The 25428-nt window shown below is 39.5% G+C and overlaps 3 protein-coding genes across 4 annotated transcripts in view; 1 reads left to right on the plus strand and 2 right to left on the minus strand.

Annotated features, from left to right (window-relative positions):
• The window catches only part of pkhd1l1.1 (PKHD1 like 1, tandem duplicate 1), a 49445-nt gene extending 38024 nt beyond the window's left edge, over window positions 1-11421 (minus strand). Inside the window, exons 1-15 of the mRNA XM_040020333.1 lie at window positions 9102-11421; window positions 7879-8035; window positions 7598-7732; window positions 7420-7497; window positions 6997-7141; window positions 6155-6254; window positions 6001-6058; window positions 5829-5922; window positions 5577-5630; window positions 5406-5479; window positions 5262-5304; window positions 5071-5141; window positions 4875-4985; window positions 3522-3614; window positions 1394-1657 (exon numbers count right to left, since the gene is read on the minus strand). Coding sequence (XP_039876267.1) covers window positions 1394-1657; window positions 3522-3614; window positions 4875-4985; window positions 5071-5141; window positions 5262-5304; window positions 5406-5479; window positions 5577-5630; window positions 5829-5922; window positions 6001-6058; window positions 6155-6254; window positions 6997-7141; window positions 7420-7497; window positions 7598-7652 — 1240 coding nt within the window. The 5' untranslated portion in view covers window positions 7653-7732; window positions 7879-8035; window positions 9102-11421. The remainder of the gene's footprint in view (window positions 1-1393; window positions 1658-3521; window positions 3615-4874; window positions 4986-5070; window positions 5142-5261; window positions 5305-5405; window positions 5480-5576; window positions 5631-5828; window positions 5923-6000; window positions 6059-6154; window positions 6255-6996; window positions 7142-7419; window positions 7498-7597; window positions 7733-7878; window positions 8036-9101) is intronic.
• Window positions 11422-11543: 122 nt separating this feature from the next.
• On the minus strand, window positions 11544-13771 carry LOC120726620 (transcription and mRNA export factor ENY2-2). Of its 2 annotated transcripts, none has more exons than XM_040020332.1 (5): window positions 13676-13771; window positions 13140-13214; window positions 12966-13036; window positions 12796-12870; window positions 11544-12053 (listed from the first exon to the last, which is right to left on the minus strand). In XM_040020332.1, exons 2-5 carry the CDS (start codon window positions 13205-13207, stop codon window positions 11977-11979), a joined length of 291 nt encoding a protein of 96 aa, XP_039876266.1. In that variant the 5' UTR covers window positions 13208-13214; window positions 13676-13771; the 3' UTR covers window positions 11544-11976. The 2 variants fall into 2 exon arrangements, with proteins under 2 accessions (XP_039876266.1, XP_039876265.1); XM_040020331.1 differs by lacking the exon at window positions 13676-13771 and adding an exon at window positions 13318-13438.
• The window catches only part of nudcd1 (NudC domain containing 1), a 57030-nt gene continuing 45313 nt past the window's right edge, over window positions 13712-25428 (plus strand). Inside the window, exons 1-5 of the mRNA XM_040020327.1 lie at window positions 13712-13856; window positions 15014-15168; window positions 18292-18477; window positions 21760-21943; window positions 24241-24429. Coding sequence (XP_039876261.1) covers window positions 13742-13856; window positions 15014-15168; window positions 18292-18477; window positions 21760-21943; window positions 24241-24429 — 829 coding nt within the window. The 5' untranslated portion in view covers window positions 13712-13741. The remainder of the gene's footprint in view (window positions 13857-15013; window positions 15169-18291; window positions 18478-21759; window positions 21944-24240; window positions 24430-25428) is intronic.

Below are 25428 nucleotides of genomic sequence, written 5' to 3' on the forward strand. Positions count from 1 at the left end.
ATCACTGGACCCACTTCAGTTTGCCTACCAGCCTGGCATTGGAGCGGATGATGCCGTCATTCACCTCCTACATCGTTCCCTCGCTCACCTGGAGACCGCTGGGAGCACTGTGAGAATCATGTTCTTTGATTTCTCCAGTGCCTTCAACACCATTCTTCCCACGGTTCTAAAGGACAAGCTGGTGAACTCTGGAGTGGACCATCACCTCACTACCTGGATCCTGGACTACCTCACCGACCGACCACAGTATGTGAGGACTCAGGGCTGTGTGTCGGACAGGGTCGTCTGCAGTACGGGGGCCCCACAGGGAACGGTTCTGGCTCCGTTCCTCTTCACCATCTACACTGCAGACTTCTCCCACAATTCCACCCAGTGCTTCCTGCAGAAGTTCTCTGATGACTCTGCAATAGTCGGCCTCATCACTGATGGGGACGACAAGGAGTACAGAGGACTGACCCAAGACTTTGTGGACTGGTGCCAGCTGAACTACCTCCAGATCAACGCCAGTAAAACCAAGGAACTGGTGGTAGACTTCCGCAGGCACAAGCATTCTCCACTGCAACCACTGAACATCCAAGGTATGGACATAGAGGCTGTGGACAGCTACAGGTACCTTGGTGTTCATCTGAACAATAGACTGGACTGGACTCATAACTCAGACGCCCTCTACAGGAAAGGGCAGAGCAGGCTGTACCTGCTGCGGAGACTCAGGTCGTTTGGAGTGGAGGGCCCACTCCTGAAGACCTTCTATGACTCTGTTGTGGCTTCTGCTATCTTTTATGGCGTGGTCTGCTGGGGCGGCAGCATCTCTGCTGGGGACAGGAAGAGACTGAACAGGGTGATCCGAAGGGCCAGCTCTGTTCTAGGATGCCCTCTGGACCCAGTGGAGGTGGTGAGTGACAGGAGAACGGCGGCTAAGCTGTCATCCCTGTTGGACAACATCTCCCACCCCATGCAGCAGACTGTGACAGCACTGAGCAGCTCCTTCAGTGGGAGACTGCGGCACCCACGGTGTGGGACGGAGAGATTTCGCAGGTCTTTCCTCCCCACTGCTGTCAGACTCCATAATAAAGACTTTAACTGATCAAGCACACACATCCATACATATACAATAATACTAAGTGCAATAATCCTTTCTGTCATCGTTGTATTTTTACTCAGTTGTATATAGTATTTGTATTTGTATTCTATTTTTATCTTATTGTATATTTATTTTATTTTATTCTACTGTATATAGTATTTTATTCTATTCTGTACAGTTGTGTACTGTATTTATTCTTATTGTATTCTAATTTTTGCCTCATAACTTTTGCACTGTCCACTTCCTGCTGTGACAAAACAAATTTCCCACGTGTGGGACTAATAAAGGTTATCTTATCTTATCTTATCTTATTATTTTCAGGGCGGCTCGAGTTGCTGAGATAGAGATCACATCGATCATCACAGTTCAAGTATATCGTGTAGTTGCCGGTGGCAGGAGGGACAAAGAAGCCTGTAAATCGTGTGGTGAAGTAATCCATTTCTCTGGGGAAGACGTAGGGCATGGAGTCGATCCACTGAGACCAGTAGCCAGTTGTGTTCCTGTTGTAGCTCCAAATATTGCTGAGAGAAGAGGGCCGCGAGTTGTTCCACACCTCCATTTTCAAGCCTCTTCCGCCTTCACATAAAAAGTAAAAATGAGGTATGCAAAAACAGTTAGTCGCTTAATCAAGGAAAGAAAATGAAATGCCAAAGAGATGGCATATTAGCATAATAATCTATAATAAAAGCAATCAATAGACTAATATCAGCAACAATGTTAATGTATTTCAGGGCCACACTGCTTTTGTCCCTGAGCTAAATACTAAAATCAGTCAAGATGAACAACAGTAAGATAAAAGGCTTACAAGTGTGAGAAAAGCTACAAACGAAGTAAATAATGAACAACATGAACTCATTTCAAATACTGAAAAGTCAACAGAGTGTTACAAAATAAAATCCCAGTGGTGACAGATGAAAACCAGACTGGCCTGAATCAGACAAACACGGAAAAAGCAAAGCAAATAAAAACAGAAAAGGCAAGCATGCAGCGAGCCGGTACGGCTGCCTTTTGACCCCGTTTTAACACAAAGGACAGGTGAGTTATTTTTTATCATCAGATCCCACCAATCTCTGGTGAAAGGATTTTTTTTTTTTGGACAACAGTATCTCCTCATAGCCCAGATCTGATTAATCTGTCAAGAGTATTTTTTTGAAATACATATTTGGTAAATGCAGAAGCTGGTAATCCATTTAAATAAGTTTTGTGCATCTTGAAGCAAATTTTACAGCAAAGGAACAATAAATAACAAGTCGTTAAAGATTAAGATGGTATATGGGTCATAACAGATCACCCGAATTCCTAACCGACCCCCTCAGACTCAACATGGACTTTGTACAAATAACTTTAATACAATATTTAACCTTCATTCTATGAATATTTAAGTGAAGTACACAGCTGTGGATCAGGATCTGGTCTTCACTGATAGAACTTGGAGACCTTTCATATGCTACAATGTGTTTGTGTCAGCCACCTCTTCGATACGGTGATGTCACCACCAGAGCTTTCAGTTTTGGGACTTTCAAGTTGTATTTATTATTAAATATTTTTATGTTTGGTTATTAGTTGTCTTACTGTGTAGATTTTCATCTTGATGTTATTCCTTGGCCTCAGTTTTGAGTGTTTACTTCCAGCTTCTGTTATTTTAATTTATTCCCTCAGTGTTTCATCTTCCTGTGTCTCTTCTGCTACAGAAAGTTATTTTATGTTTCTGTATTTCCCCATTTAGTTATGGCTTTCACTATTTGTTTACTAGTTACTTGTCATTTATGTCTTATATTTGGTTTCCTCTTGTTTAATCACCTGAATTACTTGGATATGTGTGTTTTCACAGCTCTGTCTTCTTTCCCGAATTAGCCCTTTGTGCAAACATAGCATGGATTTGTTATTCTTCTCTCACTTTTTGTAGTTTCTATTGCTTCCTATCCACCAGTAAAGGGTGTGCTTTATATTTAAGCCTGCCTGTACAGTCAGTTTTTAGGTCTGTTTGTGTATGCTGAAATATGACAAAGATAAAACATCCAGGGTACCAATGTGTATTTAAAGAAAAGTTAAAGGTGATTATGTTCCTGATAGAAACAGTGGTAGAAATTGAAAAACATTAAAAAGGCATGTGTGTGTTTTTTTCCCCATTCACGTCATCGTGACTGAGAACTTTTCTGTGATGCACGATTAAAGTGATTGTTTGTGCTGGAATGATTATCTCATTCCAGCACACAGCACATCAAAGTCAGAGTCTTGATAAAAGGTGACAAGAACAAGATGAAATCTCTAAGACAGCAGATTTGTTGACAAATTGATACTTTAAATTCTTCCACTCTTCAAGTTGTCCACAGATTCCCATGTGTTACTTAGATAATTACACGGTATGACAGCGGCAGGATGGCTCAAAACAAGTGCCGGTTAAAAGACAAACACATCAGAGGAGACGGCACGTTCTCACCCGGGTAGACTGCTGCGTTCTTGTTCATCTGGTGTTCTGCAGTCTTGCATGTGATTCTGTCATCGTCCACACTCTGGACTTCACAAGGCAGGCCTGTGGAAGAATATCAAACGTCAGCGGCTAAAGGTACATTTTAGCTCACATCAACTTTACACACGCATGCAGAAAAAAACAGCAGAGCTGAATAAAGCATGTTTTCATGTGGGGGGTTTATTTACCTAACGTGTAGAATTTTGAAACATTTTACAACCACTCGACGGTGGTAGAAAGCACAATTAATACAAAGTATTGTATGTAAGTACATCAATGAGTATCAAGGTACTTCAATGACATTTAAGTCCATGTAACCTCCACCTATAATCCACCTTTAACTTTAAAAGTCTACCTTTAAAACAAAAACACAATAATATAATCTATTATAAAATGTTGTAGGTTTTCTTTACTTATTTTTCAGCTGGTTTAATATATTTTTTATTTCTTCCCGTTAGTCATTTTGTAACTTATTTAAAAATAAATATAAATCTAATTTATTACGATGTATGAATATATTTTTCTGCAAATATGTTTTTTTCCCATCACCACTTAGATTTTATTTCTTTGTTTCTTTCTACCATCATACATTTGTACAATTTTCTAACTGGTAATGTTCTGTAGCTGACAATTCAATGGCTATTTCTGCATTTAACATCTTTAAAATCATCTATAACTTCAAATGTGCAAATATATAAATACTTACAGAATAAATTACTGTTTGGTTTTATATTTTCTAACTGTAAAGCTCATAAAAAACTAATTAGTCTCCACAATACACTCTCCAGTCTGTTACTGATCATTTGTGTGTCACATCACAGCTGACATACATTTCCAATGCATTGCAAACACCTGAATTTAGTGATCTGTATCGTTATCTTTGTGGAGAGGAATGCCTTTAAATGGTGATTCCATATCTGTTGTCTACATACTGGGTCTTACAGTTCAGTTACAGTCTCACATCTATTATTATTGCATATGTACCATAACTGAAAGTCAGCAGGATACTACATGACTCACGAAGCCCTTGGAAAAGCAACATTTTTGTCATGGTGTGCTGTGTTTCTGTGCTTTGGAAAGTTATTTCCTCTGCTGTCTGACAAGTCAGTGGTTTTGTTTTCAAAGCATGCTGACATGCTGTTGTGTTGACAAGGATTATCACCTTTGCGTGCCTTGTAGTTTGAACAACACATAGAAATTTGTTTAGTGGAAATGCGTGTATCATTCATCCATTCATACTGAACACTTTGTGCTGGAAACAAGTTGACACGGCTGTTGCTGGTTAGTGTTTTTATGAGTTTCTGTCCCGATGGTGACGATTACCTCCAACGAGAACGCGTGCTGGTTGATCAGTTTTGTCAAAAAAACGACCCTGAACGGTCAACAGAGTTCCACCCATGATGCTACCCTCTGAAGGAAAGACCCCTGTCACCTCTAAGAAAAAGACAAAAACAAGGAATAAATACTAAATGTAAGAACTGAATCATCGTGAACAACAAATATCTGCTCTCCTAAGTACCTGCAAAGGTCTGAAACATGGACAGCTTGCCCAAAGCTGAAACCCTGTAGAGCTTCTTCACTGCCTGACTCCTACAGATTGTAAAGAAACAAGAATGGCTTCTTCTCAGCACAATTTTCAGTTTATCATCTGCAACAGCTAAAAATGTTCAGAAGCCACAAATTTTACATTAAACAATTGAAGTGTTTTACCTCCCAAAGTCTGCATCAAGAATGTAACTCAGGTTCTGATGACCTGTTGGATACACAATATATTACTAAAGGGTTGTTTGGAAAACTTGAAAGTGACATATATTAAGAAGAGCTGTAATTTCAGTGTGAAGAAAGCCAGCCTACCAACAAACGTCCCCGTCATTTTGCAGCTCATGTATCCCATTTGTGAAGATTGAGAAACCAGTTGGAGGTTATACCTTAAGATATATTGTGCAAAAAATGAAATAACTTTTCTTTTCTTTTATAGTGCTCTGAATATATTCAATGTAGAAAGCACGCAGGTGAACAACTTACCGTTCATCTGAGTTGGGTTTGAGCAGATCACAAGGCATTCCTCCCATGTAGGATCTGCAATAAAAAGAAGATTACAGAGGTGTACAAATAAAGTTTAAGAAAACTGATGGATGAGGCTGGATCTGTTACAGAATATTAACAGATTATCTTCAAATCGTGATCTTTTTTCATTTTATAAAATTGCTTTTTGCTGCTTTGGTAAGATTAATTGGTTTACAGAAATACAATTTCAGTTATTTTAACATTTTCTACCTCAGAAATCTGGCGTTGATTCCATTTGAGCTCAAGTCTGTGTTGCTTCCATATACATCGGTAAAGATGCGTCCATACACGGTCACCAATGTGCCTGCCATGTCATTAGAGTGGGTTTAACAAAAGTTCAAAGTGAACTCAGTAAAATAACTGAATGCAGCACACACGTTACCTGGAGGACCACTGACTGGACTCAGAGATTCAATAGTAGGCGTGCGATACCAAACAGTCTGAAAAGAGTTAAAGTAAAGGTGATAAAAAAAACCAATGACCACAACAAATCCAAAACACAGATAAATGAAAGTATGTGTTGCACACAGACTTACTGTAAAGATGCAGAGCGAACTATAACGACACATGCTGTTGTCTGGAATGGGAACACCATCCATGCTGACATGGATTTCATAATAATCATATGGCATGGGTCTGTGAGAGACAAAGAAATGATTTTAGATGGCAATGACATGCAGGAAGTAGCTTTAAAAAAGAGCCATCATTATAATACTCAGTATATTGAACATCAACAGCCAGACTCCTAACTAAACAAATACTCAGTGTTAAGACTCATATTACAGAGTACTTCTGCAGGGGGTTTGTACAAGTTGTGTTGTGTTATTTTTAAATGTAATATAAAAAATGAAAAACTGGAATAAAATTCCACTTTCTAGCTTTATGCAATAATATGCAAATATAGATTCTATACAATTACACATACATACATTATGCATACAGTACAAAGTTTTGGTAAAAATGGGCCAATATGCAAGGACTAATCAATTAACCAGAATTAAACAACAGCTATTATAGCTAAGTTATCTAGAAAGTTAATTAATCTTTTATTCACAAGGACGACTAGGGGCGCTCAGAGGGGAATTTATTTTAGGCAAAGTGTTTTTTTTCCTGTCTCCCTTCCCTCACCCCCAACCACTTGCAGCAGATGACTGCGCCTCCCCCGAGCCTGGCTTTGCCGTAGGTTTCTTCCTGTTAAAATGGAGTTTTTTATCCTGCTGTTGCCAAGTATTTGCTCATAGCTTTTCGTCCGATTGTTGGGGGTTTTCTGTATTATTGTAGGGTCTTTAAGTGACAATATAAAGTGCCTGTGAAATAATTAAGTAACTTGTGAAATAAGCAAATACAGACATGCTGCTAAAGTATGCCTGGGCTGTACCTGGTGTAGCACATAATCTGGTTGCGGTGTGTGGAGTCTCTCTCCACATCACAGGGGACTGACAGGGTGTTTGACACCAGGGTCACACGGTTTCCAAACATGTCGTCTACTGGATTCAGCTGGAACTGCCGCTCCTGTGCAAAACCTGGAAGGGAAAAAAGGGGGCAACAAAATCTCAGAAGGTAATTGTTTTTGAGGCTTAGAGTCACATCTTTCAGCATCATCCCACCAGGCCAGCAGGCACAAGGACTCTCAGGACAGTTACAACTGCATTAACAAATCTTCTTCAGCTGCATCTTTTAGCTACAGAATAGCTTAAAATTGACTTATATCTCAGAATCCATCATAACTTGTTTTACAAAGTAAAATAATGCCCACACTACTTTTTAAATTTACTTCTAAACATCATTACGGATCTCCTACCATCTCCTTGAATGGTGAGTCGTGTGGCTCCATTGACGCTTCCTATGCGTGGGGACACGGAGGTTATGCGCTGAGCATCTGCAAAATTGAATTAAAACCGCATGAGAAATCTTTTTTCCTCGAGTGTGAACAGCGAGCTAAAACAACTGAGTTTAGAATAGAAGTTGACTTAACTTACCGCAGCAACACCAAAGAGCGAAGAGGAGAGCTGCGGCCTTCCACTTGACCTCCATCCTGAAGAGCTCCCAGGTCACTTTGCTGCCTCGCCTGCGCCCCTCTCTCGACCGATTGTGAATCACGTGACACAAAAGTACTATTTAAAACAAAAATATCATTGACATTTATTGACAGCCATAGAATAAATATATGTGGTAAAATGTACAATTATTAAAACAAATCTTATTTTAAAAATTTGTATTTTCCATTTTCCAGTGTGACATTTAAGTGAACAAAACTCACCTGCTGTGAGAAAATTTTGTTTACCTGTTGATTGGGAAACTGTCAGTTCAGGGACGCGCACTACCTTTTTATAACGTGCTCAGGGTCCCGCCCCTCACCTGAAACTGGGAGGAGACTGGAAGAAGTTTTTGCTGCATTCATCAGATTTTCAAGATGTCTGCATTTAAAAACAAAAGCGAAAGTGAGTCAAAAACCGTGATAAATAATGGCTCCATGAACACGGAATGCAATTATCGATGAACATGTGGAGGAAGAAGTGGAGCTATAAAAAGCTAAAGTATGCAAAGTTATACACGTTTTGCATTTGTTCAGTCCTTCAGTAAATATGGTCTTTGTGTAGCCTTTGACTTTTTCACACCGTTTCATGACCGTTGGATTAAATTTGCATTAAAGTGCAATCATTCTCCACTTGCACAATGTGCTCTTGAAGTGGTCTTCATGTTATTCTGTCCACGTTTCATTTATAAAACACATCGTACAGTAGTGCTTCGCATTTCAGTCTTTGAGTGTTTGCAAAACTGTCTGTGATCATAACAATGATAAATAAAACTCCTTATGATGCTTGAAACCTTATATTAATTGCAGATTTCCTATTCAACTAATTTGTGCCTTGAACCATAAAAAGAAAACAGATCTAAAACTGGCAAACAGTGAATAATAATAATAATAATAATAATAATAATAATAATAATAATAATAATAAATAATGTCAAACATAGTTCACTGACAGATTACAGACCAGTCTCTTGGTGGCCCTTTTTCCCTTTAGACTATGTCTATTTAAAAAATCCAAACAACGCATAGAAAGATTGCTTAATTAAATTCACCAAAGTGGGTGTAATATTCATAAATATGAAATAATTCGAAGGGTGTCCTCATGACTTTACAGATGGAATCACGAATGCCAAACCGCTGTTTACCTTCAGAAGCCTGACATCATAGAAATATTTCAGCATGATAATCATCCAAAGAATGTGCTTTGGTCAAAAATCACACGAGTGTTTCAAGAACAAAAAGAAAAAAGTTGTTTTAACTATTTCACCTAACTTGAATCCAACAAAACACCTTCAAGGTATTTAAAAGAAATTTAAAGTAACAAACCCCTTCCAGGAAAGAGATTGTTATCAAAATGTCTTTGAGCAATGCCATGATGTTGTTCTTCAACATAGGTACTCTCCATGTACTTATAATAAGCAAACCCCCACCTCACCCACTCTGATCACCTTTCTGTTACGTTTGAGCCTGCTTACAAACCATTCCGGAAGCGCAGCAGACCAGTGAGAAAACAGACCAGGATCTGGCAGCCTCAGCACAGCCTCGGCACTAAAGACTGCTTTAGGAACACCGAATGGGGGGTGTTCAAGACAGCAGCCTCGCAGGGAGACCAGATAAACATAGAGCATGCAGAGGCAGTAAACAGCTACATTGCTAAGAGGATATCACTGTAGTTAAGGCCTTCACTGCATGTGGCAACCAGAGACCCTGGTGGAGCATGAGACTGCTCTCCCTGTGGCCAGGTCTGCGAGAGACACCTCTGCGAGACAGGAAACACCAGATGAACATGGCAGGGAGTACAGGCACTGATGAATTGCAAGGGGTCAATAAAGATGATGCTTCTCTTCCGGACAAGTTTAATAACTTCTTTGCATGCTTCCAGGCATCAAACCGAACATACAGAGGGAAAGTGGGTTCTCCTCCATTATCTACAGGGCCAGCTGTTATCATACGTGCAGCAGATACCAGAGGACCCTAGCCAGGGTCAACCCACGGAAAGCTGCAGGTCCAGATAACATCCCAGGACATGTGCTCAGGGACTGCACTGGTGACACATCCTAAATGATATTTTTAACATCTCCCTCAGTCACGCCAACTGTGATGAAGTGTTTTGAACAGCTTATCAAACCACACATCACAGCCACCCTTCCTGCATCAATTGACCTGCTCCAGTTTGCTTATCATCCTAACCACTCCACAGAGGATGCATTAACCACCACCTTGCACTCAGACATCCCCCATCTGGACCTATGCCATACTCCTATATATTGATTTTAGCTCAGTGTTTAACACCACCATTCCACAGAGACTACTAGAGAAACTCCACTTACTGGGGCTGAACACCACACATGTCTTGGGAGAAACATCTCCAAACCCACCATGCTGAGCGCTGGATCTCCTCAAGGATGTGTTCTCAGGCCACTGTTGTTCATGCTGTTAACACATGACTGTGTATCCAGATATGAGGGGAACCTAGTTATTAAGTTTGAAGATGATATCACAGTGGTGGGACTGATTTGCAGAAATGATGAATCAATGTACAGGAAAGAAGTTGAACGTCTTGCGGGCTGGTGTAGAGTGAATAATCCGGAAGATACGGATCCAGCACGCTCCTCTCAGTATCAGCGACTGCCCAGTGGAGAGAGTAGAAGACATCAGGTTCTTAGGTGTTCAGATCTCGAAGCACCTGAGCTGGGACAAGAGCATCTCAGTGATCAGAAAATGGGCCCAGCAGGGACTGGGTGAAACAAGCCTCTGTCCCCTCCAGCATCCTCAGGACTTTTTGACAGAGGCATGTTCTGACATACGGTACATGTATATCAGCGTGGTATTCCAGCTGCAGTATGTCAGACAAAACAGCACTGCAGAGGATAGTTAGAGCAGCTCAGAAGGCCCTTGGAGTTTCCCTCCCCTCTGTCCAAGAGCTTTTCGAGAGCCACAGCAGGAGCAGTGCACTGAAAATGGTGAATGACTCCTCACACCCCCTCAATTCTTTGAACTGTTGCCATCAGGCAAACGGTTATAGCTGTTGGAGGAAGCCTCCAACAGCTTCCTCCCACAAGCTGTTAGAATGCTGAACTGTTGATTTGGTTATGTACAGTACTATACCCAGAAGTCTTTAGAATTAGTTTTAATTAGTTATCTTTCTTACTCAGTTCTTTATTTATATAATTATCTTTTTTTTCTTTTAAAGAGACTATTTTACAGTGATGCATCTGGGATACATGTGTGTCTGATTGTGCAGAGTAGGGTGTTTCCATGATGTTTGTGTGTGTGTGTTCTAATATTTTTAACACCCTGAACAAACACCCTTTCATTTTGCCTGCACTACGGCGGTATGAACAGCAAATTGAGAATTTAACATTTAACAAGCTAAATGAGGCCTGTAGAGTCTGAGCTGTAGCTCATATATTAAAGTTTCTCTAAGCATTACTCCTTGGGGAAAATTTGCTGGGATGTCCTCTCATAGTAACGCTATGACGTATTTTCCACTTGTGACTGACTAATCTTTCTCAGCGTAGAATGATGAGCTTCAAAATGTTTAGAAATATCCTTTACAAACTTCCAAGACTGTTGGAACAAGTGCTTCTTCGAGATCATTGCTGATGTCCTTCCACCATGGCACTGCATTAACACACACCTGAAAGCTCCAGAGCAGGGAACTGCCAAAACTTCTACTTTTATAGAGGTGCTCACACTTGCTGATGATCAGCTATTCAAGTGCATTTGATTAGCAGCTGCTTAGCCTCTTAATTCCTATGGAGGCAGTAATGATGTACTTTTTTTCACACACTCTTTTTGTATTTTGTGTAGCAAGTTATGTTTTGTTATTTATCTGAGATAATATCTAATTTCAAGACGTGTTTAAGACCAGATCATTTTTTTATTAACTCCTGATCCATAAAACCTACTGCCAATCAACATTATTAGTTCTGGGGTGTATTTTCTCAACAACTGTAAATAAATAACATTTCAAAGTTTATGATGCAATTATAAGTTTTTGTTTTTTTCGACATGGGCGACAGACTGGGGACCGGTCGAGGGTGTCCACTGCCTTTTGCACTAAGACTTAATTTGTCTGCACTTTTGGGTTTTGATCAACCAGACAGGTAGCAATTACAACAAGAATGACCAAAATAGGCATGACTTTATTTTTCTTCTCCAAAACTGCAGCATAAACTAAAAATCAATATGAAAACACACAATAAAAAATAAAATTAGCACTAAAATGAACACAATAAACAACAGTTTGGATTTCACTCGTGGATCAACAGTGAGTAAAAACAAACAAACAAAACAAAAAAAAAAAGGGAAGTGTGTCATTCACAAGGTTGCATGTTGAGCTAAAAAAGCTCTGATTCTCTGGAGGAGTTCTTTCTTCACACTGTCTGGTACAAGTGCTGCAGAGGAAAGAGACGAAGAGATGAAGAGAGATAAGTCAGAACACAAAATAGAAACTTACATACTCACACAACACGATACTTTTATTGTCAGAAGTTGTCATCCTGTCAGCTGTTTCTAATATTTTTTTTCTATGTAAGTTATAGTGTTGGCCTGGTAGATAAAATATGTCTTTTAAGAGGCACCAGCTCCCTCTAAAACTTCCTACGAAGCTCAAAAACATTTCCAGAAATCACCATGCCATGCACGAATAATGGTTAATATCCAATATGCCTAAATAATGGAAAATGATCCAGAAACACTGCCATCTTCTCTAGGCTAAAGCTCATTTAAAATGACTGAGGCATCTGAAAGTGTTCTTCAAATGGGCAGTCAGTGTCCAAAGACAAACTCTTAAAGACCTTCAGAAAGTCTGAAGAACTACTACTGAAGACCAGTTCAAAACAGTTTAGAGAAAATACAGCGTCTGGCTCCTTGGAAGAAAAATATAAAGGAGTGAGGGGTGGTTCAACACTGTATATCAGGGAAACCTGAAATTGTAAGAGCTGTAATCAATAAGTAGTGCTGACCTACAACATTAGCAGTTTGTTAGTTAGCATGCACAAAGATGTATTAAAGATTATGTGCAGTGCTAAATAAATAAATTGACTTGTACATCTAAACCAACGATGCAAATGAGTATGCTCATCACTTCTAACAGTCTTCCTCCCCTGCTGTTGCGTTTGAACATCTGTACTGTACCTCTGCCTTTTGGTGTGACCTCTGTGACCAGGTCCTCCACTGTAACATGCTCCAGGCCCTTTTCTCTGATCACATCTGGCTCAAACGGGAGGTAATGACTTTAGTGACTTTTGTTTTTAATAGCACCACGACAGCATCACCGGACACAAACATAAGAACAAGTCAAATACCTTTGCAGTGTGCTTTCAGCTGATCCTTCCACCCACACTCCACCAGCTTCGCTCTGAGCAACTCTTTCAACCTGCGGCCACACATTTAATTCACATTATGTGGCTTAATCTGTGCAATTCAAAACCACGCCAAACCATCCAGCATCAAATCACTGCAGCGAAAGACTCGCTTACCGCTCCCGTTCCCCCATCTCTATCAGCTTCTGATTTATTGCAGCCCTCATCTGGGAATCTTTGCTCATGATCCGCCTGAAATTAAAAACACACACCGACACAGTCAGCTCGGAAGAAAGAGAGCAATAAAAACATATATTATAATGTCTAATTTAGCTCCCTATCAGGTAGCCGCTACCGTTATCGAGAAGGATCAGCTGGGGAACATAAGGTCCCTTTACGCAACTGAACCGTCTAAAAACGTTCAACGCTTAAAAGTTCCGGCTTTGGAGCGGTTAATCTTTCAACGTCAACCTGAATAACCAATGATAGTCTCATTAGTGTTCAAAATACCTGTTTAATAACAACAAATATAATACAATACATTTAAACTGAAAACACTACATTAAAACAGTTACTTAAGCATTTCAAGAGAAATTAGCTCAGGACTCAACTTCCCCTGCGCCCTGGGAGGTTTTGTCCGCCGTAAAATAGCTCCGTGTGAGAAAACAATGACGAAAACACAGGAAACGTGTATCACGCTGGCTACACCTCACCCTCCTCCTCTTGCTGCATACAGGCTGTCATCAACTTGTCAATAAGCCAGTCTCATTGAAAAAGACATGACTGCGTCTAACTACTCATTAAAGGTCAACAGAGACCTGCTGGACCCAAACTTTGAGAGTTACAGGTTATCCTTGGACGCCATACCGACGTACAACATAGAGCTGGATGCTGGTGAGAAAAACTTAATGCAGTGCAGTTAGCAAGTGTGCTAGCCTAGCCCTGATAAAGGTCTAGTATAACTTCTGTCCAGTATAACATTAAATAGGAATAGCAATGTAAGTTATTTGACATTATCTCAGACATTTTATTAGCTGCCACTACGTGACGACGTCAGCTGTTGATGCTACATAATATTTTGGCAGCTGTATCTGTAGCTCAGTGGCTCAGAATGAGAGCTTAAGGTCCACCACTGTAACCTAATGAGCTTTCACATGATCACTAAGAAAAATCTGAACAATAGCATTGTTTAAACCACTGAAAATGAACAGATTAACGCTGAAGTGACTAATTACTACAGTTTGAACTGCATACACATACATAACTCATTTATATTGCCAGGACAAGTCAAGTGCACCAATTTTAAATAACTTAAAAACAATCATAGGGAGCTTGCACCTACTTTACGTTATAAGGTTAGTTTTGTAATACATGTTTTAACTTCAAGCTCTTAACTTAAGTTTGAGCAATACTAAATTGGTGGGGCTGCTGATCCAGAAATGTACTTTAGTGATTAAAACGATAAGGGATGTAAATAGAGCACCATTTTTTAAATTTTGCATAATCATATACCAAAGCTTGCTAATTCCTTTTAATCAAAACAGGCCAGCTGAGCTCACCTGAGTTGCATCTAAGTGTTTTCTACTACGTCTCTTATCTAGATTATAAAACAGCTAGTGTGGGCCAAAAATCAAGAATCTATGAAGTGTGTGCCTAACAGGAGAATTCATTATAACATTGGTTTGGATACAGTCTTACTTATATAAAAAGGTGCTTACACTTTGCACAGACATCCACTCACAGTAGATGCAGGCATGCATATTACAAGGTGATTAATGTGCTTTAAAAAAAACACACAATACTTTATTTAGTGGGAATAATTCAGACAAATAGTAGCTGTAAAAATAGTTAATTGCAGTTTTTTTTTGTCACCAATAGTTCATCTTAGAGTAAAATGTTGAAATATTAAGATATGTTAAGACATATGTAACACTTTCCACAAAGCAACTGTAGGAAAGGCAGAAGGTTAAACTGCTTTTTAAGTAAAAACATAAATAACAGAAATTTGATTACTGCCATATTTAATCTTTTCTTTTTCATATCTTCCGCAGCCGTGGAAGAGGTCAAGCTGAAGGATACTCAGTACACCCTGGAACACATGCGTGCCTTTGGCATGTATAATTACCTGCATTTAGACCCCTGGTATGAGGACAGTGTTTACTTTGTGGACTGCAAAGGACGGGTCCTTAATCTCACCGTTACCCTGGTGAGTTTGCAAATCCTCTTGTTTTTTGGCCTATTTATGATTGTTGCCCCTCCATTGACGTCTAAGGTGTTTCCACAACTGCACTATTTTCTACGTGATGCTGCTCATTGTTCCACACATGAACATGGTAAGTGTGCTCAGTTTGCTTGGAGTTTTTCCTACGCAAAAAGAAACCAAACAAACAAAAACACAAGTATGTAATGTCATCGTGGCTCAAGAGTTGGGAGTTCGCCTGTAATCGGAAGGTTGCCGGTTCGAGCCCCGGCTTGGACGGTCTCGGTCGTTGTGTCCTTGGGCAAGACACTTCACCCGTTGCCTACTGGTGGTGGTCAGAGGGCCCGGTGGCGCCAGTGTTCGGCAGCCTCGCCTCTGTCAGTGCGCCCCAGGGTGGCTGTGGCTACAATGTAGCTTGCCATCACCAGTGTGTGAATGTGTGTGTGAATGGGTGGATGACTGGATGTGTAAAAGGTCTAGTAAAGTGCTATACAAATACAGGCACCTTGAAAACAAACAAACATATAAACATTAATGTTTACGCTCTGTTCGCGTCATTTGGTTGGTTTGTTTGTGGCGTTCCAAACACGTGTTGCCCTCAGGTTGACAAAACTTTACAACACTCATGGTTGAAAAGGCCTTTCTTCTGTCTCTTCTGTACTTTTTAAATGTACTTTTATTGGTTTTTATAATTACAGATACTGATATATTGGTAAATAGCTAATACATAATATATCAGCCCTGACAGCGTATTAATCAGGGTCTACTTAGGAGTTCCCTAAGCAGAGGAGAAAGTGGCAGAAAGAAGAAGCTTTGCCACTTTTTTTTCATCCTGGTGATTAAATAAAGTCTTTGCGCTTTGCATAATAAGGTTAATTTATCTTTTTAGGCGTTAGAGGAATAAAATTTAATGTAACACTTAAGACAAACTGAGTAGTTAAAGCATTACACTGTGTGGTTAATTACAGCTGACTAATGGTAGTTAACTTGCCAGCATAATAACAGTTTGGTTTGGCAGCTGTAGAAAAAACCAGCCACAGGTCAATCATGTGCATACATTAGTGCCATTAGTATGTGCTCCAAATTCAGAATAACAGTGAGGTAATTAAAGCTGCAGGTTACATGTTTCATGGGTAAAGATTCTAGTCAGTATTCTGTTACATCTAATAATAAACCCAGCATTGACAAAGTCATCATAGCTAAAGTGTTTCGGAGCTGGAAAAATGCAAGTTGGGTCTGCTCAACCTTCATCAGCAGAGCAACACGCTGATAGCTTTCACAGCCTCATGCTGTGAAGCAGTTTATTTTATTTTTCACATCGTAGAGCATTCACAGACATGATGAGCTCCCATGTATTATAACAGTAAATCGTAGAAGCTGAAGAATTTTATTTATTATAATAATTTAGATCAAGGATTAAATTTACCATCATGGCAAATGGATTTAACCTGAAATCGAACTCTCACCATGTGAATTTATGTAATCTGAGAGTTTTCCTAAATCACTTCTAAGTTTGGAGTCTTTGCAAATGATTTTAGGCAAATTTCGGTCTTTGTTTTATAGTATTGTTTTATGTTTCCATTATATAACGTTTCATATTATGGACCTGATGTTGTGATGGTGTATTCAATGAAGGATTTTTATGCGCCTGATGTGCCAGTAGGTGGTGACCAAACACTTGAGCATCAGCAGGTTGTGGGAAGAGAAAGGATGTCTGTGAAACACAAGAGTTTTAAAAGTTATGTTAAATTATATAACATTATTTCTAACCTCTTTTTATTCTTGGTCAAGATGCAAAATAATAAATGTCAGAATAAACGTGGCTCTTAGTATTTAGTGTGAACCACAACTTTCTGTGCAGTCTTTTGTCTGTCGTATGAATCACCCGAGCACATAAAGTTTGGATGAGCCCTTGTAGGTCTCCAGTTAATCACAGGAGCGATTATATAATTGACTCAAGGTTCTGATTGGTATTGTTACCCCGTACCAAGATGTTGAGATGAGGAGCAAAATCGTTCTCATGACCTTTTCCATCGAGCCTTCTTTTATGTCTTAGTCATCATTGACCATAATTAGACATAATTGGTGTCTCATTGGAGTTTTTTTCTTTGATGATCATCACGCTGTAATCCTGCGAGACAGTGTTTCGGGTTTTCAGTGGCACCATTAAATGAAATTTATGGAAAAGTGTTGCTCAAATTCTAATTACAGTGATCACATGATAATTATCATCCTTCAGCCTTTTGTGCTCGGTTGCTCGGCACATAGACGTTTCACACTCCGTTTCAGGGCATTAACGGCACGGATGCTGGAGAAAGTGATACCAAAGGTGCAGCGATATAATGTGCCGTGTAACGCTCCATGGCAACAACGGGGTAGCTTCTCCACAGTCCTTTTGAAAAACTCTGTCTTCACGCAATTTGTGATGCTCATGTGGTGGCATATCTATCTATTACTAATAAGGCTTTCAGATTGTTGAATCACATGAGTGGCCACATGACAGCTGCTAACTGTATCTGTCCCTGATGGGTACATGTTTTCTCTTACTCATTGTACCATTCTTTAGATTATAAGACTTTAGACAGTAAGAAATTAATGCAAAATCATTTGGACTTTATGTCTTCGACCCAGATGCTTATTGTAAAACTCTTATGGGATGGTTTGATTGGATGTTAGCTGTAAGAGTGCATGCATCACATATTTCCCAGTATCCTACAATATTTTCTAATGCTAAACTGAAGTGGTGACAAAATCAGTTTTGCCATGTTGTTCTCCATCTAGAGCACTGAAATGAGCTTACTTGATATCCGGTCTTTATTCCATTCATCCATCCCTTCTCCCCTTAACAGTCAAGCAGTACAGTAATTGGTGTTAACATATTATAAATGTATTTTTTTAGTGTTAACTGGACAGAACATGCACTTTGAGATATTAAAATAGGCATTTTTCTGTTGTTTCTGAAATTTGATGCACTGACTTAATCAAGTAATCAAATACACAATGACTTTGTTTCATTCTCATACACCAGCACACTGAGATTTCCTCTGCAGATAGGAATGAATCTAAATGGCCTAATCTTTTTTTATGAATGCAGTACTGGCTTACGGGTCTGTTATGTTCTGAATTCAGGACACCGCCCTGGGGAAGCCGAGAGAGGTCTACCGTGTAGCCGTCGAGTCCAGCCAGTGTGAGGATCGTCTTTGCGCCTCCCTCAGCCTGACCTCGGCGACCTGGGCAGCTCTGTCGGATGGTAGCGGTCGACTGTACCTCCTCCGCACAGGCAAGAGGGGAGACAGCTCCCATATGAAGTGGGAAGTAAGTATGGACGTGGTGTTTACTGCTGTAAGTGACGCACAGACGTGTTTGAAATATTTTTTGCCGCTGAAGTGAAGGTAAAAAGACACGAACCTGAATTCCCTCTGTGTACTATTGTAATACTGGTGCTGCTTTTTCTTCTGCTTTCTTGGCTTAGCACAATTAATTATTAGCATTTGCAACTGACAGTTGTTAAGTCAGTTAGTCACTAGCTCATTGGCGTGTTCACAGCTGTCATAAATTAGGTCAAAACTGGGCAAAATTGGAGGTGTTTTGAATGTCCAAATATCTCTGATGATGTAATTTTGAGTCACTAAATATCTTTGTCAGTACTGCACAAGAGAAGCTGGGTTAGTAGTCAGTCAAAAGATAATTAGACATTAATTATTGGGAATAACTTGACCTGTTCATGGACTCTAATGTACCTGTGGTCCTAGTTGAATAATTGGTTAAGGAAATGAGTGGATTAATATAGCTTCGGCCATTGGTTGAGACACTTCTGCTGGTGACGGTAATAAACTATATATGAGAAATGGACGTAGCTTCTTGGTCTAAAAGGAAAGCCAACTTGGTCAGCAGATGGTGGCCTTTCAAAAAGGATTGCAATTAAATAAAGAATTAGTTGAAATACTGCTTGATTAAATGTGTTATTCTTAGCTTTGTCAGAATAAACTGGAGTACAGTATACCCAAGCAACCGAAGGAAAGAAACCCTAATTTGGTAAGCTTAGCCATCCTTCGCAAACTAATCTGACACTGTGTATGTTTGCAACATTATGGTGACTCTTAAATACTGATTTGAGGACTGTGATTAATAGTTTCATGCACTATGAAACTATATGTTTGCAAGAGTGGACTTCAGTGGGAAGCGAAAGGATTTGGGTGAAAATCAGAGCGAGATGGGCAAGTCGGAGAGTATTCAGACATGGTCACACTTTGTAAGGCTCCATCTTTTCACTCGATTTGTTCATAATAGAAATGTCTTTTTTTGTGTGCATGGCAGATGGTGCTCTAAAAATTTCACATTCAGTAAGTAGTAACTCAAAGGCCAAAAAGGACAGCCTTGGGCTCCATGACGAACAGACACCTGGGATAATATTTAAATGAAAAAAAATCCTCCTTTGGCCAGAGTGACATTTGAAAAACCAAGTCAAAACTGTAACAGTACATAACAGCTTTATAATGGTGGATCAGCTACACTGATGTTATTGAACCGCTTTGAAAAATTCTGCATCCATTGTGAACATACTCTGTTATCTCTTTATGGGCTCTACATCCAGGACCACTGAAAAATACAGGTAGATGTACTTTGAGAGCAGATTTTAAAGGGTCAGTGCTCTTTAAAGTTAAAATATTTACATTTATCACATTTCATTAAACTGAATATCCAAGTTAAGAAGTTTATTAATAAGTTAATAGCCAATAATTGTATTTTTTGGATTATGAAATGTCTAATTATTCCCCAGAGGATATTGTCGGAGCAATTCAAGCGTTCTGTGTTTAAAAAGCTTGGTCGGGCTTTGGAAATTGAAATTGTAGTTGTAAGGAAGCAAGTCTTTGTGCGCTTTATGCTGTTAACAAGCATGCAGTGGGGAATGGTTACAAATGAGAGTTCCCTCTCTGAACAGGGACACTTGATGCATTTGTGAAGGCAAAGTTCAAGACTGGAATTTATAATGAAGATTTAAACCCTCGAGTTATCGACGTCCAGAGTTCTATTTTTAAGATTCAGCACTTAGGGACACCAGCCAAAGCACACTGCATCTCTCAGTCTATATTAGTGTGTGTGTGTTTCATGTGTACAATAATAAAGTGTCTCATAAGCCAGATATTTATGCATTCAATTTGGGCTTCTTGGGATCGCATCATCTTCTTCAACCAGACAGCTGAAGACCCTGATTTAGAAATACTAGCTTGAATTAGCATTTTATTGGAAGAATAAAGAGAAATGTCTCAGTTTTCGAGTGCAGAGTAGACCATTTAAAGCCATTTAGCAACACTTGATGCTCCATTAAAACATCTCACAGCTATATTCATGTGCCTATAGCTACTAATATGTATAACTATTTACGTTTTATCATTTCTTCCATTTTAAAAGATAATGCAAGGATAAATCTCTACTTGGTCAATTCATTCAAAAGCTATTCTAGTCTTATTTTTAGTAGACAATACAGCTCTGCTTAGACTGTGTCACATTTCCAGCTGCATTTTAACTTGTTTCAAATGATTAACAAGAATTGCGAAGAAGATCTAAATGTACATGGCAAATATTCAGACTGTCTGGGACAGCAATTGATTATATAAAGCAGAGGTAACAGAGGCTTGAGCTGAATAATGAAATAAATCTCAATGAAAGCAGGGTGGCAGATTAAATCGTTTGTTCACTTGTAGCTGCACGACTGATTTCTTTAACTTGCAGTCCGGTGGTTGCTGGCTGTCACTAGATGAAATTGGTTGTAAAGACCTCTACAACTCCAAATGTCATTGTGATTGCTTTGATTGCTAACAGACTGCTTTGATCGCCTGTGATTTGACGTTTTGACAAACAACTTGGTATCTTCCATTAAATTATGGGCGACTGTGGCAGTCTACTAGCAATCAGAGCTATCATGAGAAGGTTTTTGGTGCAGCACCCTATAATCTCTTAGCCACCAATTTCACATAATGACTGCCAGCAACCTTCAGCAACCACTCGCCAATCATCTGGGATTGGTGGTCTTGAAGATTGTGTGACTGAGGCTTTAAAGACTAACCTTGAACAATGATCACAAACTTTAGATCATCTGTGCTGCCGTTCGTATGGTATACGTACAAGGCAGTGTAGGAGCTTCAAATTGATGCCATAGGTGTGTTTACTAAAAATCCACGACAAGTTTGAATTTTAATTACCTAGATCTCAAGGTCAAGATCAGAGGTCAAGTTTTCTGAATAAATGCAATAACTTGAACAGGAAGTCCCCTAGGATTTTGGTCCCATAGGTGTATCTACTAAAAACCTTGTACGAGCTTGAATTCCTTTAACTTTGACCTCAAGCTCATAGGTCGGAGTTAAAGTTACCTGAAAATCTTGTGAATACGATAACTTGAGAACAACTTGATGTAGGATTTTGAGGCTTTGTGTTGGTAGCACTACAGATCATTTACTTTAAATCACTCGTTTTATCTTAGCATATCTGTACAAGAGGATCTTTACATTTGAAAACTTCTGGTGACAGTTTTTTCTCCCATACTGGCAGCAGTACCCTGTTAGATTCCTAAAAATCATCCTGTTACTGTGCCTGCAGCCACTGTTCAATGAAGACCTGGGGGAACCTTTCACCATCCTCCACAGCGTCTCACACGTCCAGGCTGGCGTTCACAGCATGGAGGTTCTGCTGCTCCGTGTCCAGAAAGACCCGGAGGAAACCAAAGGAAGTGGATACTCAGTGTCTCTCGAGTGGATCACAGTCGCCAACACTGCAGGACAAGGTGGGTGGTGCGATGATTGACTGAGTATGATAATCGAGCATGAAGTAAGATAAGACCAGTGTGTCATAAATGATTAGTATATCAGTTTCAAGCCTGTGATTTAATTTTAATTTCCTTGCCTCCTTTTTTTCTATTAACAGTGTTTCAGTAGAAAACTGAAACCCTTCTTAATTAAACCGTAATAGCGTATTAGTCATGTTCTTCCTTTAATGGACTTTAAATATTATGTCCCAGATGAGATTAGTGCACTCTGAAGCAAACATTGGCAAGAAAGATTTTCATTAAAGTCCTCGGTGCTTGCCGAGAAAGAATACCACCGTGACTGATGAGTCAAATATTGTGTAGAAAAAAAACGACAGCCTTTTGAGAGTCCCTTCTTCATTTTGTTGGATTTAAAGATGCATCCCTTTGATATTTGCTTAATATTTTACTAATGCTAATCAAGGCTATTTGGTGTGGGCTAGGAACATGGCCAAATGGGGACTTGGAGTGGCACCAGCCCCTCAAACATATGACTGGTGACCCACAAAATAATAACACCAATCCAAAGAGAAAGTCTAAAAATCCCTTTCTGGGAAAAAGCACAGGAAAAAGCCACCTTTTGTGAAGTGTCACTTTTCATGTAATAAAACAGTCGTTCCCAAAGTGAAGAGTGTTGCTGTCCACTTAAAACCAGAAAATCCCACGGTGCCCACCCAAGCTTAACTCTTCCCTCGAATCAGTATACAAGAGAAACTGATGGATTTCCGTGAAAATGTTTTTAAAAAACATAAACCCCATACACTGTTGGCTACTAAATTGCTAATGCTACCCAGTCATTTGCAAAGTGTTAAGGCCAATGTGTGACCGACCTGCCACCGGGACACAAACATCAATACAAGAGCATTGAGAGTAATATCACAAACTAACCACCTCCTATTGCCACTTTTAAATTCATTTTTAGATACATAAATACATTTATATAAATATGTAACTTTACGTACTTGTGTGTAGTTCCAAGGTGAATTTCTTTTGTTACAGCGGTCCACTTGCAGTACCCTCACGGCCCACCAGGTGGCCACGGCCCACACTTTGGGAATCACTGTAATAAAACATGTGTAAGGGCACAAAATCATATCATCAAACTCATGCCCAGGTTTTTCTGAGCCAAACTTTTAACGCTGTCTTTATGATTTATAAATAAGAGATTATAAAATTGTTTATTGATACCTCATTTTTGATGTTTTAGCATTTCCCCTCTCATTTTAAACTAATTTTAGGCTAAAATATAATAGCGCTAAATGCATAGTTTAAATTAAATTGCTTATTTTGTAGAAATGTAAAAGATTCATGAATTAAAATCAAGAGGTAATACTGATAAAGCCTTCTCACTATGACAGTTACTTTATTAACATATATATGCATATATTAATAAAAATGCCGCCAGATGTAAATATTAAAATACTAAAGTGAGTATATGTTTTTAATTTATTACTTATTCATGATTTCTTCACTGAGTGATAATCTGTGCTGCTCACACTACAAACCCAAGCCTGGAAGCTGCCCAGTAGAATCACTGGAGCAGTAGAAAGGTCTTACTGAAGGGCAGCGTGGCGGATGATGTTAATGTAGAATAGCTAGGAGCTGCTTTTTCACTTTCCACACAGATTTATTTTTCCTGTTGGCTTAGCAAATGGACTGCCTTCTTGTCACAAGGTCTCCTTTTTATATTCTGCAGATAAACAGCTGCAGGTTCCAGCTTTTTGAATCTGAAGCTCAGCCAGTTGTCCATGAAAGAGAGATTTCAATTTAGTCATTCAAACTGGTAATTTTGAGATGATATAGAATAAACGCTACATTTGAAATGAACTTTTAACTTAAAAAATATAAGTATAAACTTACAGACTGATCATAAAGCTTACACTTAAAAGTTTCAACACATCCTTGTATCCTCGCACCAAGATGCAGTTACTGAGTAAATGGAAAAAAATGCATTATCCTTAAGATGACATCATTATCCATTAAAACAAACTACCAATAGGGAAAGGAACCATGATACAGTTGCTTTGCTTGACTATCAGGTTGCAGGCACATTCTTTATCTTTTGAAAAGCTAATACCTTGCACAAAATACCTACAGAAGTAAACAATCCCCTCTAATATAAGTGGCTTGAGCACGCTCTGTAAGGACTGCTGGGAGTTCTGTACATGCAGTGCTTCTTGACATGAGATGTTTTTCTACTCCTCCTGGTCTCCGTCTGAGTTTAGAAAAGATTACTTTACACAGGGATCACTGTATCCTTTGATTTCCACACGCAGGTCAGGAGAAAAAGTATGAGGTGAAGAAGAGGAGGGTCCTCAGGGGGAAGTCGGTGCCTCACTATGCAGCGTTGGAGCCCAAAGGGAAGGGACTGATGCTGGCATCAGAGAAGCCATTCGTTTTTACACATGTGGATGGTAGACCTGTGGAACAGCCCGAGCCAGAGCCCATGGAGGTGGAGAAGACAGGTGGGTAAAAGGTGCCGCTGGGAAGTCTGCCAGCGAGCAGCTTGAGTAATGTTACTCAGCGCCTGCTGTTATAACATTAAATGCACAAGTAGCAGCCTTTGTTTCAGGCTCTAAGGGTGCTTATTTAACCCCTGTAATGTCCTCGGGATTTCCATACACCTGTTGCCCTACATCCTGGCAAAAATGACCCCAGGACAACACAAGGGTTAAAATCAAGTAAAGTAGCTTTGACTGTCATTTCAACAATATCATAGCAACAATCATCTTTGTTGCAAGTATGCGTACACACACAAGGAATTAGGCCCTTTTTTCTCCGTTGTTTTCAATGTACTTAACACAACAGACTAATAAATATGCATGGATACCACATATACAGTATATACATGGGAACTTCACAGTTGTACATGTATGCACAACAAAGACTATATACAGCAGCTTTAGTTTAGCAGCAGGTATAGTGGATGTTTTAGTAAAGGCAATATATGAGTGATATAAGTGTTCATCAGAGCGACGGCCTGTGGAAAAAGAATCCAATCGAGGTTTATTATATAGGTAACATACAGATAATACAGTACATCTTGAAATTAAAAAACATTCCTCCAGGAGAACACGGTGCGATATATAGGGCAATATATAATTAAAATATAATACAGAGTACAAATACTTAGTGGAGTCTATGCGTGTGTGTGTGTGTCTGTGCAGTTTTGTTGCCAGTCCATTTCCTGAGTATTGAGCTGTTTGATGACTTGAGGGAACAAACCGTTACACAGTCTGGCAGCGAGGGCCTGAATATTTTGGTACCTCTTGCCACATAGCAGGAGGGTAAAAGTTTGTGTGAGGGGTACGTGGGGTCATCCACAATGCTGGTGGGTTTTTCAAATGCAGTTTGTGTGGAAAAATAAACGTGTGTGATGAAGGGAAGAGAGCCTCAGATGATCTTCTCAGCTGTTCTCACTGTGCACTGCAGGGTGCTTTGAGATCTGTTGCTGTGCAGTTTCC

The sequence above is a fragment of the Simochromis diagramma genome, unplaced genomic scaffold (genome assembly GCF_900408965.1).
Source record: "Simochromis diagramma unplaced genomic scaffold, fSimDia1.1 OVJJ01000753.1, whole genome shotgun sequence".
In the NCBI taxonomy this organism is placed as follows: domain Eukaryota; kingdom Metazoa; phylum Chordata; class Actinopteri; order Cichliformes; family Cichlidae; genus Simochromis; species Simochromis diagramma.